Source organism: Echiichthys vipera (genome assembly GCF_963691815.1).
Source record: "Echiichthys vipera genome assembly, chromosome: 8".
NCBI lineage: Eukaryota > Metazoa > Chordata > Actinopteri > Perciformes > Trachinidae > Echiichthys > Echiichthys vipera.
In genome coordinates this window covers 16,108,688-16,124,144 of record NC_139833.1, presented here as the reverse complement: position 1 = coordinate 16,124,144, position 15,457 = coordinate 16,108,688, and the positions used below count along the sequence as shown (strand labels likewise).

Sequence of the window (15,457 nt, the reverse complement as noted above, 5' to 3'; positions counted from 1 at the left end):
TCTAACGAAAATATACAGTGCTAAAAAATATTCCTTCAGATGCCCTAAATAACATGCTGTCCAGGTAAATTGTTGTAAAAAATGCTGAGAATAATAGGCATGCTCACCGTCTCAGAACTATCCTTTTCAATCATAGACGATATGTATAATCCATAATACTACAATGATAATGTATAACTTAGTCAGTCTATGCTTCATTGTTATCTTCTTATCCCATTTGTTTGTCTTCTAGCCAGAATGCTAAACAGCACCTAACTGCTACTTTAAAACACCTTTAAACAGTTTAAAAACAGCTTACTTACCAAGTCAGTGTAACCTTTCTTTGAAATTGGGCTTTTTAAAAATTGTTTTTCTGTTTGTATGGAAGCTCGCCACTGAAAGAAAAATATTACCATGGTAATGGTTATGAGATAAAAAAAAAAAGTTGAGATTTTTTTATTTTATTTATTTAGCATAATTTAAAAAAAATACACAAATGCTGACAAAGAGTACAAATAACATACAGTGCAGGAAGAGGCAGAAAACCCAGTGGGCTTATTTGAAGCCTCCACCTAAATAATGTTAAAATTTCACAATATTATAAAGAAAAACAAAATTAACATACAACAAATAAAACAATTAAAATGACATAAAGTAATAACAAGTTAATAGTAACACATTATATATAATAACAAAAAATAATAACATCAATATAAAAGCAAAGAAAGTGAGTATATGATATGTAAATGGACAATGTGTAAAAAAAAAAAAAAAAAGCAATTACAAAGCAACCATTAAATTATCTTTTAAGTTTCTTTTATAGCATGTTATGGAGGAACAGTTCTTTGCCAGATGGGAAAAGCCATTCCGTAATTTGGTAAAACCCTAAATCTTATTGAAAATTGACCTCTACTAGTAAGACATTTAGGAGGATGAAGATCTGAAGATTGACGAGATAGAAAGACGAAATTGTGAATAATAATTTATACTTCCTCATCTCATAATTTGGACTTTTTATCTCGTAATTTCGACTTTCTTTTGTCTCATAATTTGGACTTTTTATCTCATAATTTGGACTTTCTTTTGTCTCATAATTATAACTTTTTATCTCATAATTTGGACTTTCTTTTGTCTCATAATTATGACTTTTTATCTCATAATTTGGACTTTTTATCTCGTAATTTCGACTTTCTTTTGTCTCATAATTTGGACTTTTTATCTCATAATTTGGACTTTCTTTTGTCTCATAATTATGACTTTTTATCTCATAATTTCGACTTTCTTTTGTCTCATAATTATGACTTTTTATCTCATAATTTCGACTTTCTTTGTCTCATAATTATGACTTTCCATGGCGATGTTTTTTCTTTCGGAGGCGGAAACAGGCTTCCACAAAGTTTTGGGTTTAGTGAAAACACCGGAAGTCTCCTGAAAGACCTCACTGAGGACTTAAAAACCCGGGAACCAAAACAACGACAACGTGATTTAACATGTCACATGACCGACGCAGAGCTGCTCACGTGACTCCACCATAGAATGTTCAGGGACAGTCATTCTTCAGTCAGTTGACCGACTTCTCTCTGCCTGGAGACTGAATACTTCTGTTGCCATAGAAGCGACCGTGAACATGAGGTGAGTTTTCATACTAGTCTGTAAATCCATGTGTTCCGCTGTGCTCGTGCTCAGCCTTGTTGTGAAATGTGAGGTGACTCGTGGTGTTTTGGGTTCACACATGACTGACCGACCAGGCCTGTAGTCTGATATTCATTCTGTAATCACTGGCAGGCTGCGGAGGGAAACTCTGGGTTTCCTCTTACTGTGGGTCGCTCTGGACTCTGCACACTCACGGAGCTGCTCGTCGTTTTTCTGCCGAAAATCTCACCGTGTCAGCGGACTGAATGGAGTCGACCCCGGGTCTCCTCTCTTTCTCACTCCGTACCTGGAGAAGGGCGCAATAGATGAAGGTATAATACTGCAGTCAGCATTCATATTTTCAGTTTTAGACGCCTTCCTCTCTTCCTGCTGCTGTCAATGTTTGAGTGAAATATCAACATTTCCTCTGTGCAATACTATGGATAGTGTATTCAACCTTTCAGTCTGTTTACTTATTATAATTTGCTTTGTACTTGCACTATACTTTTTGTTGTTTACCTAATTATTATATCTTGCATTATCACATATGCATTTCTATAACACTATCCCCTTTGCTGCTGTAACACTGTACATTTCCCCACTTGGGGACTAATAAAGGATTATCTTATTTTATTTAGGTTAAGTGAAAATAAACAACAGTAAGGGATCAACTATCACATTTTAGATATATTTCCTGTTTGTTCCAGCCAGGAAACTGAGTCTGGTAGGAGATCTGCCAGGTGCCAACGTCAAGAGTTATGCCGGGTACCTCACTGTGAACAAGAAATACAACAGCAACCTGTTCTTTTGGTTCTTCCCTGCACTGATGGTAGGCTCAGACTTTTCTTTAAAGGCTTTCCATATTACATTTGCGTTATGTGGTTGCATTTCTGTCAGTGCTGCAGTTTGGGAGAGGATCACAAGGGATGAGCAGAAATGTTGAGAAAAAATAGGGATTTTTGTGCTTGTTCTCTTAGTTGAACTACATTGCACAACAGTCTTTTTTTTTTTACTGTGCCGCCTCAGTCAACCTGTTTTAAGGAATTGCACCTGTGTATTTATTCAGCTGCAGTGCGGGAGTGTCAGCTGATGGTACACTTCGTTTTGTGTTTAATGTCCCATACTTCAGTGTTGTAATGTCACATGACGCTGCAGTCAGTCCAAGATGTTCATTTTCACTCTTACAGCTCAGTCTCTGTGAAGATGCTTCTACTATTTACATGAGTCAGTGTTTAGTTCTTATATCTACACTGAGAGAGCTATACTATAATACATAACCAACTTATTTAAACCCATTTATGAGAATTTAAAAGCTTTCAAAAATCCTTAATTTCAGCTGAAAATCAGTTTCGAATTGGATCGTTCTGTGATGATATTCCTATCCTAGATGACAAAAGACGGATGTTTGACAGGTTTGCCACATCTCTACGGTCCGATGAACTTAATCCTGACTCCATTTCGGTCTTTATTGCTTTCACTGGTTAGGAAGTTGAGGTCTTGTTCTAACAATGTGTAGTTGATTCATTTTTAAAAATCTTTTGTTAATAAACATTATAACTTTCTGTGTGATGTCCTGACTGACCTGTAGGCGAATCAAGACAAAGCTCCGGTCCTGCTCTGGCTGCAAGGCGGACCCGGTGGCACGTCCATGTTTGGCCTCTTTGTGGAACATGGACCATACGTGGTGTTTAAGGACTTGACTGGTAAGAACTGATCTGGGACTACAGCAGAATGCGTAAACATGCACTTGTAATCCATATTTATTGTAATAAAATTGAGCCCTGTATAGTTTATATAGTATATAACATTGCTTATTGTTTTCTGCTCATGTTTTTTGTTTTTGTAGTTGGTTTGAGGGATTACGCATGGACATCGAGATATTCAGTTTTGTACATTGACAATCCGGTACGTGTCACTTTCTTTACCCTATTTACACTTTATTTTTTTTAAAAAGTAGCAAACTAGTAACATGAAACACATCTTTTATTTTCAGCTCATATTGATTTTTTTAATGTGTATGAATACTTAGTGACGAGTTGTTTTTTTTAGGTTGGAACTGGTTTCAGCTTCACTGAAGATGACAGAGGTTTCGCTCAGAACCAGGATGATGTCGGCAGAGACCTGTACAGGTAATACCACTGCCATCCAACTCAAACACAGTGATCTTGTCACTTGGATCTAACAGTATAAGAGTATTTTGAAGGGTTTGATCACTAACCTTTATTTGTATTCTTATTTCTTCCTAAGCGCTTTAACACAGTTCTTCCAGATCTTTCCTGAGTATCAGTCCAATGAGTTCTATGCAACTGGGGAGGTAAATGTTTTTAGTTTTTTTTCAAACTTTGCAAATGTTGTAAAAAATTAAATGTGGCATCACACATCTACAACATGTACACATTACAGTAAAAAGTATACTCCTTACATTAAATTCGTATGGAACACATTTTGGATAAAGTTGAAAGTTTGCCTTAAAATATCACTGCAACAAAAAGACAATAAAAACATTCCACATATTTAACAGAATCCTAACCTGCATAAACCGTCTTTGTCATGCAGTCTTATGCAGGGAAATATGTTCCTGCCATTTCTTACTACATCCACAAAAACAACCCCACTGCCAAAGTGAAAATTAACTTCATGGGGATGGCTATTGGGGATGGGCTCTGTGATCCAGAACTGGTGCGTATCTGGCAAAGTGCCATTCTTCTTTCATTCTATAAACTGCAACAACATAATGTAATATAAAACCTAATAAAAAATGCATTATAATAATTATAGTAGTGAAATAATAATTATCAGCATGTATTACAAAGGGCTTGAAAGCAATTATACTTTTACCCTTACCTTTTTACCTCGGGATCATGTTCACGAGTGAGGGGACGATGGAGCGAGAGTTTGGCCGGAGAATCGGAGCAGCAGGGGCGGTGTTGCTCTACCGCACCGCTGTGAAGAAAAGGGAGTTGCGCCGGAAGGCAAAGCTCTCGATCTACCGGTCAATCTTCGTTCCTACCCTCACCTATGGTCATGAAATCTGGGTCATGACCGAAAGAACGAGGTCGTGGGTACAAGCGGCCGAAATGGGTTTTCTCAGGAGGGTGGCTGGAGTCTCCCTTAGAGACAGGGTGAGGAACTCGGAGTAGAGCCGCTGCTCCTTTGCGTTGAAAGGAGCCAGTTGAGGTGGTTTGGGCATCTAGTAAGGATGCCCCCTGGGCGCCTCCCTAGGGAGGTGTTCCAGGAATGTCCAGCTGGGAGGAGGCCTCGGGGAAGACCCAGGACTAGGTGGAGAGATTATATCTCCACACTGGCCTGGGAACGCCTCGGGATCCCCCAGTTAGAGCTGGTTAATGTTGCCCGGGAAAGGGATGTTAGGGGTCCCCTGCTAAAGCTGCTGCCCCCGCGACCCGACCCTGGATAAGTGGTTAAAGATGAGATGAGATGAAAAGTAATTAGCTTATAGTCTACATGTTTGCAATGAAGTACTTTTTTTTAATACTGAAATGCAGCTTAAAATAAACTTAAAAAGAAGCGTACTACTTCTAATGAAGTGAAATTAAAGTACACTTTAATAAAACCTATTTATTGTGTATTTCAAAGGACTTGAAATAAGTATACTTTCCAGAAGTACACAGAAATACCACTTTTGAGTATTGCAGGATTAGTAGATTTATTTTTAGTGCATTGAAGTTGACTTCTGACATCTATTTTGAGGTGCACGTTTTAGAAGTATATGTTAAATAGACGTCTTAAGTTAAATTGAGAACAAAAAGTAGAAGTATACTTGTAATAACCTTTGTATACTTATATTTAATATAAAGTTTACCACTTTGTTGATGGGGACATCATCTTGACTAATGAATTTCCTATGTCTCCAGATTGTACTGTGTCTTATTGTCTTGTGTTAATCAGAAAGTTGGTTAATAAATGTCTCGCTATCTTTGTTCATATATTTCTACGCTTTAAGAATTCACGCTCCAGCAGGGAGCTTTTCACTTCTCTTCTGCTTGATTCCCTCAGATGCAGGTGTTATTGGTATAGTAGTCTACAGTTTATTTATTTATTTTTTTCCCATCTCAGATGCTAGGTGGTTATGGTGAGTTTCTGTACCAAACAGGCATGATAGATGAATTCCAAAAACAGTATGTTGTCCAGCAGACAGACCTCGGAGCTAAACTCATCCAGCAGCAGAAGTGGGTGGAGGCTTTTCAGGTAATTCATTCATCAAAATACAAGTCAACGTTAATAGCATAATTTCTAATTGTTGAATGAATGCCATTTTTATTCTCACATCTTTCTGAAACCAACCATACAAGTGTGAATCCAATCAGACATTTAGCTGAACACTTTGTTGACCTCTGACTTCAGGTTTTTGATAGCTTGCTGAATGGTGACGTGGAACCATATCCCTCCTTCTTCCAAAATGCTACTGGCTGCACCAACTACTTCAACTACATGACATGTCGGGTATGTAAAAAACACTTGTACAGATCAAAATTGCCTCTCTGACTTCTTAGAGTAAAAACTTTATAGTACACTAGGTATTACTTAAAAGTCTTTGCACAACCAACTACATTTTGTTTTTTGTGCACCAAAGGAACCTGAAGACCAAGAGTACTTTTCCCAGTTTGTGACTCTGCCGGCAGTGCGACGGGCCATCCATGTCGGAAACCTGACCTTCCACGACGGTTCAGAGGTGGAGAAGCACCTTCTGCAGGATGTCATGAAGAGCATTAAACCGTGGCTGGGGGTGCTGATGGACAACTATAGGGTGAGCGGCGTGGAATGAAACTGCGGTAGTTGTATCGTGACTGCAATGTTACAGTAGTATTTTGCTTAGAAAAGTTCTAATCTAATCACTCTCTGTCTTTCCTTGTTTGGTCCATTTCTACATACACCCAGGTCTTAATCTACAGTGGTCAGCTGGATGTTATTGTAGCAGCCCCACTGACTGAGAGGTTCCTACCTACTGTTAACTGGACCGGGGCGGCCGAGTATAAAACAGCCCCTCGGTTCCACTGGAAGGTTCAGCCCGAAGACACAGAGGTGGCAGGTTACGTGAGACAAGTTGGAGAATTTTACCAGGTGAGCAAAAGATGAAAAGCAATGTGAAATGTAGTCAGTGAACATCTTTGTATTAACGTCTGTAATCTTTCCTGTTGTCACGCAGGTCATCATCCGAGGAGGAGGACACATTCTGCCTTATGACCAACCGGCGAGGTCCTTCGACATGATTGACAGATTTCTTTCAACACGGGGCTGGATATGAAACCCAGCCGATTAAAGCACTTCCACTTTAAAGAGCATATTTTTTGATCATACAATGTTGATTTGAAAGACTGTTGATTGTCTCAGCCAATTTAAACCAGCGCGATTTTTTGTTGAGGTGACATTTGGTGTGGGACTTTAGGCTGCTCTAATTCACTTCTAGTGAAGTACGATCTCCCAGATCTCTGAATTGTGCCCACATCAGTGACTCAAATGGTAGACAAAAAAATCAAGTGAAATCACCTGTCAATTCAGTCAGATTATCAGACCAGAACCATTTCTTATTTTTGTTTGACCATGTGAGGAAAACATGGGTTTATGTTGCAGTCATTTTGGAACATGCTTGACGATGAAATGCAAAGAAAACACCTTGAAACCAGAGTTGAATTGTCTTGAAATAAAATGTACTTTTCTAAATCTAAGCGTCTTAATTATTAGAGAAAAAAAAGACACCCTTTTTCTAATTGACTTATGTTGCAGTGTGTTACAGATATGGCCTGTCAAGTAGTGTTTGGTGAATCAAAACGTCCACCAGGGGTCACTGTGCTCAAATAAATTTCATTGGAAAGCCAGAATTTAAACAGTCTATCCCAAAACTACTACAGTCATTCAATGCATTTAGAAAATATACCATTTGATCTCAAATTGTCTGACCTTGGATCCGAAAAACGATATTAAATGAAGAATAGGGGTCACTTTACATGTTCTAATGTTTAATTGTTTCATTATTTTTTTGGCTAATGTGGCTTTAAAATGTACTGACAGGCTGCAGAGTTCTGTAGTTTCAGTTGTTTTGTTTTTGACATAATGACGCAAACATGTTTGTGTTCTGCTATTTCATCAGGCAACTATCAAGATGTCTAGACAGATCAATAATTAATGGGTATTCTAATCCTTTAAAGCACCTAACTATTTAATGAGCAATTATGTCTCAAGGTCAAGTGTCGGGGAAATACTGTCGACCGTTTGATGGGAACATTAGCTTTCTTTTAATAGAATTCTCCTTTACTCGTTATCTGCACATACAAGCAGTAGTGACATCAAATCACATCAGTTAGTTGTATGTTACAGAACAAGTGCTTTATTTTCATACCGTAATGTAACTGCAGTGATACTTTAACATCTGTACAAAATCAAAGACGAAACAAAAAAGGAGACAATGTCAATACAGACAAAAAAATGTACAAAGTTATGCAGGCAAGAACAGATTCATCAGTTCATTACATATAAACAATGTATTTAAGCGCTGAAATGAGCCTTGACGTACAACAAAAGGCAACAAGTGCTATGCAAACATTATTTACAAACATGTACCACACATTTATTCCCTTCAAAAAGAAAGGTGGTTGCATTACATGTAAAGGATTACATAAATGAATGACAATATGTACACTATTTATAGTTTTAAATTTAAAATAATACAATTATAACATCGTTAATACATGGGAATTGTTCTCCACACAGACACACTCACACTACACTTTCATCTGTCCTGTTTTTGTCTTCCTCTGCAGTAACAAATGTCTTTTTCTGAACCTGGACCCACTATCAAAAGCTGAAACAAGGGACTCTCATATCTAACTCTAAAATAGCAACATCCTCCAAATGATTCCAGTTGAAAGTATTTTGAGGTCATAACCATCATTTTCACACGCAAGTTGTTAATTTGGAATGGTCTAACAGTCTAAATAGGGTTTAAAAAACAACCTTAAATAAGGCAAGGTTCAGTTCCAGGAGTTGGTACGACAAAGCCCTTTTCAAGAGAATGAATTGCTCATCGACACATCAAATTGCACACAGACGCCTGGGATAACACGTGACATAAACAGATCAAATGCTTAGATAAAACTTGAACCTATTTATGAGGATAAAGATTTTCCATTCACATCCTTCATCTTTTTTTTCCTCCCCAGAATTAAAAGAGCACACACTTAACGGTGCAGGGTTCCTACAATGTGAGCGCTAGGTTCCCTTCTTTCTATCTACGGACATGTGTTGCATGTCAGGCACAGTCTCTCCATAAAGCCAAACACATTTAAGTTTCTCGCTGGTGTGTGAAAAAAAAGAGGGGGGGGGGATCACTGAGAATTACTCGGACCTTAATATGGCTATTCTACCCTCTGGCATGACAGAGGACAAAGTGCATAGACAGCTCTGTGATCGCTCCACCTGTCAGTGGAATGTATTTCATCCATCCTACTGTAAAACACAGTGCATTATGGTCATCATGCTAATGAGTCGACATTCCTGGTCATACAAAAGAGAGAGAGAAAGAGGAGTCAACATGGGAAGGCGTTAAGTTTCAAGGCTGGAAGAGAGATTAGTACATCCATTGCTCTGCAGAGGAGTCAAGAGAAAGAGAGGAAGAGAAATTGAAGAAGAGGTCAGAGGTCAAACAGAAAGCTGGTAGTTTTTTTCTCCTTGGTCAGCTGGTTTTGCGCTTACATGCAGCAGACATCCATGACAAAGCCAATAACAGAGAGAAGTCATTAATAAAACACTGAGAATGAAAGGTTTTGATTGAAGTAAAAAAGAGCTGCTGTCTACAGACGACTAACAAAAGACTTTTAGAACGATTCAGGCACATTGTGACATTTTGGAAAGCACACACATAAACTGTTCCTTTTTAGAAACCGCAAAACATTTTGCCAGTTGTGGGATGCCAGTCAAAAAAAACAACAAAATGAACATGCACACAGTCACTTTCTCACACACTTTTTTTTTCTTTCTTTACACGTGCTGAACTTTGTTCTGCAGAGGAAAGAAGGCGAAACTCAAAAATACATAATTCTCATGCATATTCAAAACTATGGATCCTAAAAATCCAGATGAACAAACACACAAAATAGAGGCCTCAATAATTAAAGCATCAGTTGGTCCTGGAGAGCGGAGGAGTTTGTTTCAACTCCCAAGCTGCCTCACTGGTATCACAGTGTACAGTTCTGTATCTGTAACAGCATCATATGTCCTCTTGGGACCAGAGTGGCTTGGCCATTCTGATCCTAACGTGGCCATACAGTAGAGAAGATGATCAATACTGCGATGTATTGCTTCCATTTGATCATATTTTCACCGCCATGCTGTATTTAATGAAACTCTTTAAGAATACCTCTGACAGGGAAAAGGTTAACAGTCATATCTCTAGGAAAGAAAAGGATCATTACACCTGCTTGCATATTCCTGTCTTCAAGACATCATGGTGACTTTTTCAAAAGACAACTTAAAAGGCGGCAACATCCCACTCACTTAGTGTCTGTTGCATACACTCAACATACTGTCAATAATAACATTCTATGACTAATTTTTCAGTCCATCAGGCATACAGAGATGTAAGGTCTGCTAATAGAGATGACAGTTAGAGGCTAATGTCTCTGTCCTCTGGTTTCACGGCCACTGTGGTCCATTTTGTACCATTACGCAACAGAAAAAGTCACTTAAATGCTGCATGGGATTAGCAAAAACTCGCTTTTTGCTAAAAGCACAAAAAAACAAAACAAACCATAGAACATTTACGTGTTAATAGGGTTGGTCTATAAAAATACATACTGTAGCTACTGTATAAAGAACAGCCTCACAGGCCTTTGAGGTTTTTCTTGATGGAGGGAGAGAGGCAGTCAGCATGTGCAGCTGGCAACCCTCAGATAACAGGGTAGTAGGGGGAGTTTTGGGCTGGGGTTATAGTCCCTCTTGTCCCTAGTGGATGGGGTTAATGTCTGTGCGGTGATTGGTTTGCCCGTGCACACTGCTGCCCCCTACGGTTGTGGTGGAGGTGGTGATGGTGTTGTGCTGAATGACCTGCTGCTGGGAGCACGCTGGCGCTGGACTGCCTGCCGGACTGCTGTCTGGACCTGAGGACACAGCAGAGACATCCATGAGCATGGACAACATGTGTGGGGAGTAGTGTAAATACTACGAACTTCAAGCTCTGCACAGAGGCTTCAGAATATATTGTGATAGCGAAATAATAAACAGAAAAAAATCTCATTAATGTAAAAAAAAAACAGCTTTATTAGCAGAAACACATAAATGTCAAACAGGTGACACACTAAATTCTCACCTCACCTGTCAACTGTCATCCCAAAATAGGCCGTAAATGGATAGCACAAAAATGGAAAAGTGAATCACTCAACTCCATAAACATGTCTGATGAAGTTTGGACACATTGAAGGTGACATCTGTACACACGCTAGACTCATCGATGAAAGTCTCTCCCAACCCAGTCTGGGAGTTGGCCCTCTTCTGTATAAAAGAACCATTCAGAGGGATGTGAGCCTTTTTTTCCCTGCGCTAAAGCCACACAGGGAGGGAGGTGCCTTATCCTAATTACATGGAAATGTCACTTGTATCCGTATCAAAGGGTGGGGCTCTGATGTCATGCACGGCGTGTTTTTTGGTCTGATGTCTGAGCCGAGGCACAGTCCGGTAATCAGTGAGATCTCGGGGCATCCATGGGAGTTTGGATGCCAATGTGCAGTCTGTGACGTCTTTCTCACGTCGAGTCTTGGCCGCTTCTGAGCACGGAGCTGCTGTCGGATGGAAAAACAGGTCTCATACGGGATTCAGACTACCAACTCCCAGTCCCGGCTGGCTACAAGAGTGCGCAACACCCATGTGTGAAAGGAAGAGTCCTGCCATGAGCGTGGGAGCTGGATACCAGCACATAGGAGCGAAGATTCTTGGCAGTCACTGTGTGTCCATCACAGTTCAGTCTGTAGAGTTAAATCTTTCCTCTGGCAAGACAATTAACATTTCCCCGCAGTGCTAGCTGCACTGCCGGGCTAAGGCACACAGATGAAGGCGTGTTTTTTGGTCAAATTCCCAAGTGTGTGTGTCTGTGTTTATGTCTGAGCTACTCACTGAGGTAACCTTGGGACTCTTTCTGCATAGTGGTGATGGGACAGTCCTTGTGTGTGAGGAGAAGCTGCTTGAGTTGGGTCACCTCATTCTTTAGCATGGTCACTTCATTCTGAAATGCAAAAAAACACAGAAGCATTTTAGGACTAACATTTAGGGAATCCACAATTAAAGCAGGCTACACTATCACCATCAGTCACTTAATAATCATGAGTATAAGTGTATTGGTGTTCCCTTTATGATTGCAATATATTCATATGGTCCATAGGGTTATTTCATATATTGGATTGGACTTGAATTTTTTAAAAATTTGAACTGAAAACCTGTGATACACATTTGGGACATGGTCCTTGAAAGATGAGGGCATTTGCCAGACAGGGAGGGTCTAACAAAGGAAGCTTTTCAATTGCATTGTGGGAATTGTAGTAGTCAGTGTTTTTGGAGATCTGCAGCTTTGATTTTAACCAATCATTTTTTATCTGTTTCTCCAAATAGTAAAATAAAGTTTCTGATGGTTTTTTTGTTTATATCAGTCCAACACTGACAACATCCAACTGATCATGTTACGATTTCATCATAGCAATGCAACTTATTGCCATCATCTCCGCAGAAAAACGGGATAATATCCTGAAGTTCTTAATGAGGAAGTGAGTCAAAAATACACTGAGAATGTTTTGAGTGGTACTGTGCAACGTCTGAAGTTGTTGTGTACCTGAAGCTGCATGTTGGTCTGGGTGAGCTCTTCTGCTTTCTTCTCTAATGACATCACCCACACTTTTCTCTTCTGTCTGCATCTTGTTGCTGCTGCTCTGTTTCGCTCCAGAAACTTCCGCCGACGTTCATCCGGATCCTCGTCCACTACTCGCCTGCGCCGCCCGCCGCTGGGTGGCGGAGACTGCAGTGTCTGTGTTGGATGCATCTGCTGGGTTGCAGGTGACATCTGAAAAACACACACAGGGGGGCATGTATGATCAGCATCACTGAGCTCTCTGATGAGACCGTGTCTGTCTGCAACAGTCCAACCAGACATGTAACAGTTCCGACACACCTGGAAAACATCCAGCCACCTGTCTGCTGTCACAGCTCCACTGCCCTCAAAGCCTAAAAACAAGCATCTATACATTACCTCCTGCGGATATTCCATGTCTGGCAAATTCCCCAAAAAACAACATCTGGTTGTGCCATGTGCCCTGTGAGCCGGACTGTGGGCGTCAGGGGTGACAGAGTGAGTGAGTGACTGGGCTGATTCACCAGCATGCCCACCTTGTTAAGGAGGTGTCAGGAGGCAGTTTTCCACCGCCCACTTCCACTCAGACTAACACCACCAGACACAGTCAAAAGACTTGTTTCTAAAACCGTACATGCACTGACAGATCTTGACATATACTTGGCAAGGTCAAGTGTTTTCAGTCTTCAGATCATTACCATTTTTATGAGAACCATGGAAAAAATACAAGCTGCTTTAATGGCCTCGGCACATACAGAGGGTGTTGTTTTAATGCCCTAATGATACATTTGGAACATACAGTAAATTGCATTTCTTGATGTCGGACTGTCCTTCATCCAAAATGCCTGGGATTGCAGAGGCCGTTAGACAATGCAAGGACAAAGTGTCTCGCATCGTGTCATTTTAATGCTGTGAGCAGTACTTTCAAACTTTCAATTAAAATTAAACCAAATATATTCCGAGCTAAGATTCCAGGACTATTAACCAAGGCTGTCTGGTCATCATCAGGACCAGCATTTATAAAACCTCTCCTGCACCTGGATAATGTCGTGGCCACATAACGGCCGGCAGCTTGGCAGTGTAGGATGGCGAGGAGCATGGTTTTCACAAGACAGTACTGAGTATCCTTTACAATGGCTACTTTATGGCCTCTCCTTGACCCTTTCCCTCCATGGCAGGCGTCCGACACCTGACCTGTAGCTGAGCAACCTTAAAGAAAAAATATCCTTTGAGATGGCTGCCAGGAAACTACTCGGCATTATGGCTGCAGCAAGTGAAAACGTGTTCATCCATTGACTTAATGTGAATTTAAAGCATGATTTCAGCTATACTTTATACTAAACCACTAACAGCTGACTTCTAAACTTTTCAAAGGACTACTGAAGTGCTGCCTTGTTTTTAGTTACGATACACATATATAATATACAGTGGCTTCTAGCTATGCAAGAGGTTTTAATGTGTTATTGAATTTGTGGCTATGCCTACGGGTTGTCTAAGAGCTTTGCCTCTCTGGAGAATGTGCTTTTCTTACATGTGAAGCAGAGTGCATCGGAGGGTGCGGTGAGGTCTGGTGTGGGTGCCCGGGATGGAGGTGGGGATTGTGGGAGTTGTGATGGGGGTTGTGTCCCTGTGGGTGGTGGTGTCCACCCTGGCCGTGGCCCTGGCTGTGGTGGTGGTGGCTGCCGTGGTGCTGGTACGCATGGGGAGGAGCTTGCAGGTGCTGGTGCGGGTGTGAGTGCATGTGATGGTGGCCGCCCTGCTCCTGCCGCGATGACATCATCTCCATCATGTGGCCCATGGAGTTCATGTTGCCGTTGGCGATGGTGCCCGGGTGGTGTGACAGTGCAGCCTTCAGTCTCTGAATTGGACAAAATGGACACCAAGCACAATGTTTAACAAATGAAAATGTTTTTTGTTTGTAGTTTGTACATGCTCTCGTCTACCAGTGTGCGGATTATCAACAGTTACAGAGCGAGTTTATCTGCTGACTAGGATATGATGAATGGCTCCATAAATACATATGTCAGGAGAACAAATCAAAGCCACTTAGGCTGTCCTCTGTCTCTCCTTCAGTGTTGTCATTCTCCCGCTTTACCTTCTGTGATTGCCATCTTACCAGTCCCTCCTCCTCATATTCCTAATAGCCTCTCTCTCCTCTACGCACGTGTGTGTGTGTGTGTGTGTGTGTCTGGATGTGTGTCTGTGAGATGAGCTCTGGCAAGGTGTGAGCCTCAGACTGCTCCATGCTGTTGACCCAGCAGGAGGTTTGTTGCTTTAACCGTGTCCACAGGTGTCACAGCAGCCTGGGAGAGACCAGAGAGAGGCTCTCTAAAGGTACGCTTGTGTTCCTCCTGTTTACTGAATGCACCTCTCCTCGAAAGCTTATTTTTCTGGGCATTGAATAAAAACAACCGCAGGACCAGACCGTTGCCAAAGTATGTCTTCAGGCTTCATCTCCTGTACACAAACCTAGACAAAATAAAAAAATCCATGTCTGAAGCGTTTCATGACTTATTTACATTTTAACCGCTTTAGGAATAACAGGTTGAGAGAGTGTTGAGACATTTGAATTTTGATTAATGCCCATATGTTTAACCTAGTGCAGCGCTGATGGGAATAAATACTTAAACACACTAAAATAAATGCTCAGGTCAAGTCTTATATCCTGTCTATGACTCGACTGCTTGTGACTTTTAGCACAACGTTGCACAACACAAAACTTAAAACTAAGGCATTCATTTAAAGGCTACTGTTGTGAATTCCACAAAGTTATCTATTCTCTTTCTCAGTGCTCTCTTTCCCTTCTCTGATCCCTTCCCCCTTCTCCCAGCTGCTGGCAGTGAGTCCATGCTGTGTCCAGGGCTCTGTATCTTTTAACAACCTTCACATTCATGATTCCCATAGGGAATGGCATCCAGCTGGTCTGGATCACAACGCTAAGACACGACCCGAGCACAACATCAGCCCTCCACTCCTCTCTCGCTGTTCATGAGTGGAAAGCTT

General features: G+C 40.8%; 2 protein-coding genes across 3 annotated transcripts in view; one reads left to right on the top strand and one right to left on the bottom strand.

Annotated features, from left to right (window-relative positions):
* The first annotated feature begins 1,494 nt into the window (after positions 1–1,494).
* cpvl (carboxypeptidase vitellogenic like) lies at positions 1,495–7,270 on the top strand. Its single transcript, XM_083917901.1, has 13 exons — positions 1,495–1,611; positions 1,765–1,943; positions 2,319–2,440; positions 3,200–3,314; positions 3,458–3,516; positions 3,661–3,740; positions 3,859–3,925; positions 4,168–4,290; positions 5,686–5,817; positions 5,974–6,072; positions 6,203–6,376; positions 6,508–6,690; positions 6,776–7,270. The coding sequence occupies exons 1-13, from the start codon at positions 1,607–1,609 to the stop codon at positions 6,872–6,874; spliced, it is 1,437 nt and encodes a 478-aa protein (XP_083774027.1). The 5' UTR covers positions 1,495–1,606; the 3' UTR covers positions 6,875–7,270.
* A 702-nt stretch (positions 7,271–7,972) lies between these two features.
* The window catches only part of creb5b (cAMP responsive element binding protein 5b), a 40,056-nt gene continuing 32,571 nt past the window's right edge, over positions 7,973–15,457 (bottom strand). For both annotated transcript variants that reach the window (XM_083917571.1, XM_083917570.1), the window contains exons 8-11: positions 13,986–14,312; positions 12,440–12,667; positions 11,731–11,839; positions 7,973–10,721 (exon numbers count right to left, since the gene is read on the bottom strand). In XM_083917571.1, coding sequence (XP_083773697.1) covers positions 10,567–10,721; positions 11,731–11,839; positions 12,440–12,667; positions 13,986–14,312 — 819 coding nt within the window. In that variant the 3' untranslated portion in view covers positions 7,973–10,566. The remainder of the gene's footprint in view (positions 10,722–11,730; positions 11,840–12,439; positions 12,668–13,985; positions 14,313–15,457) is intronic.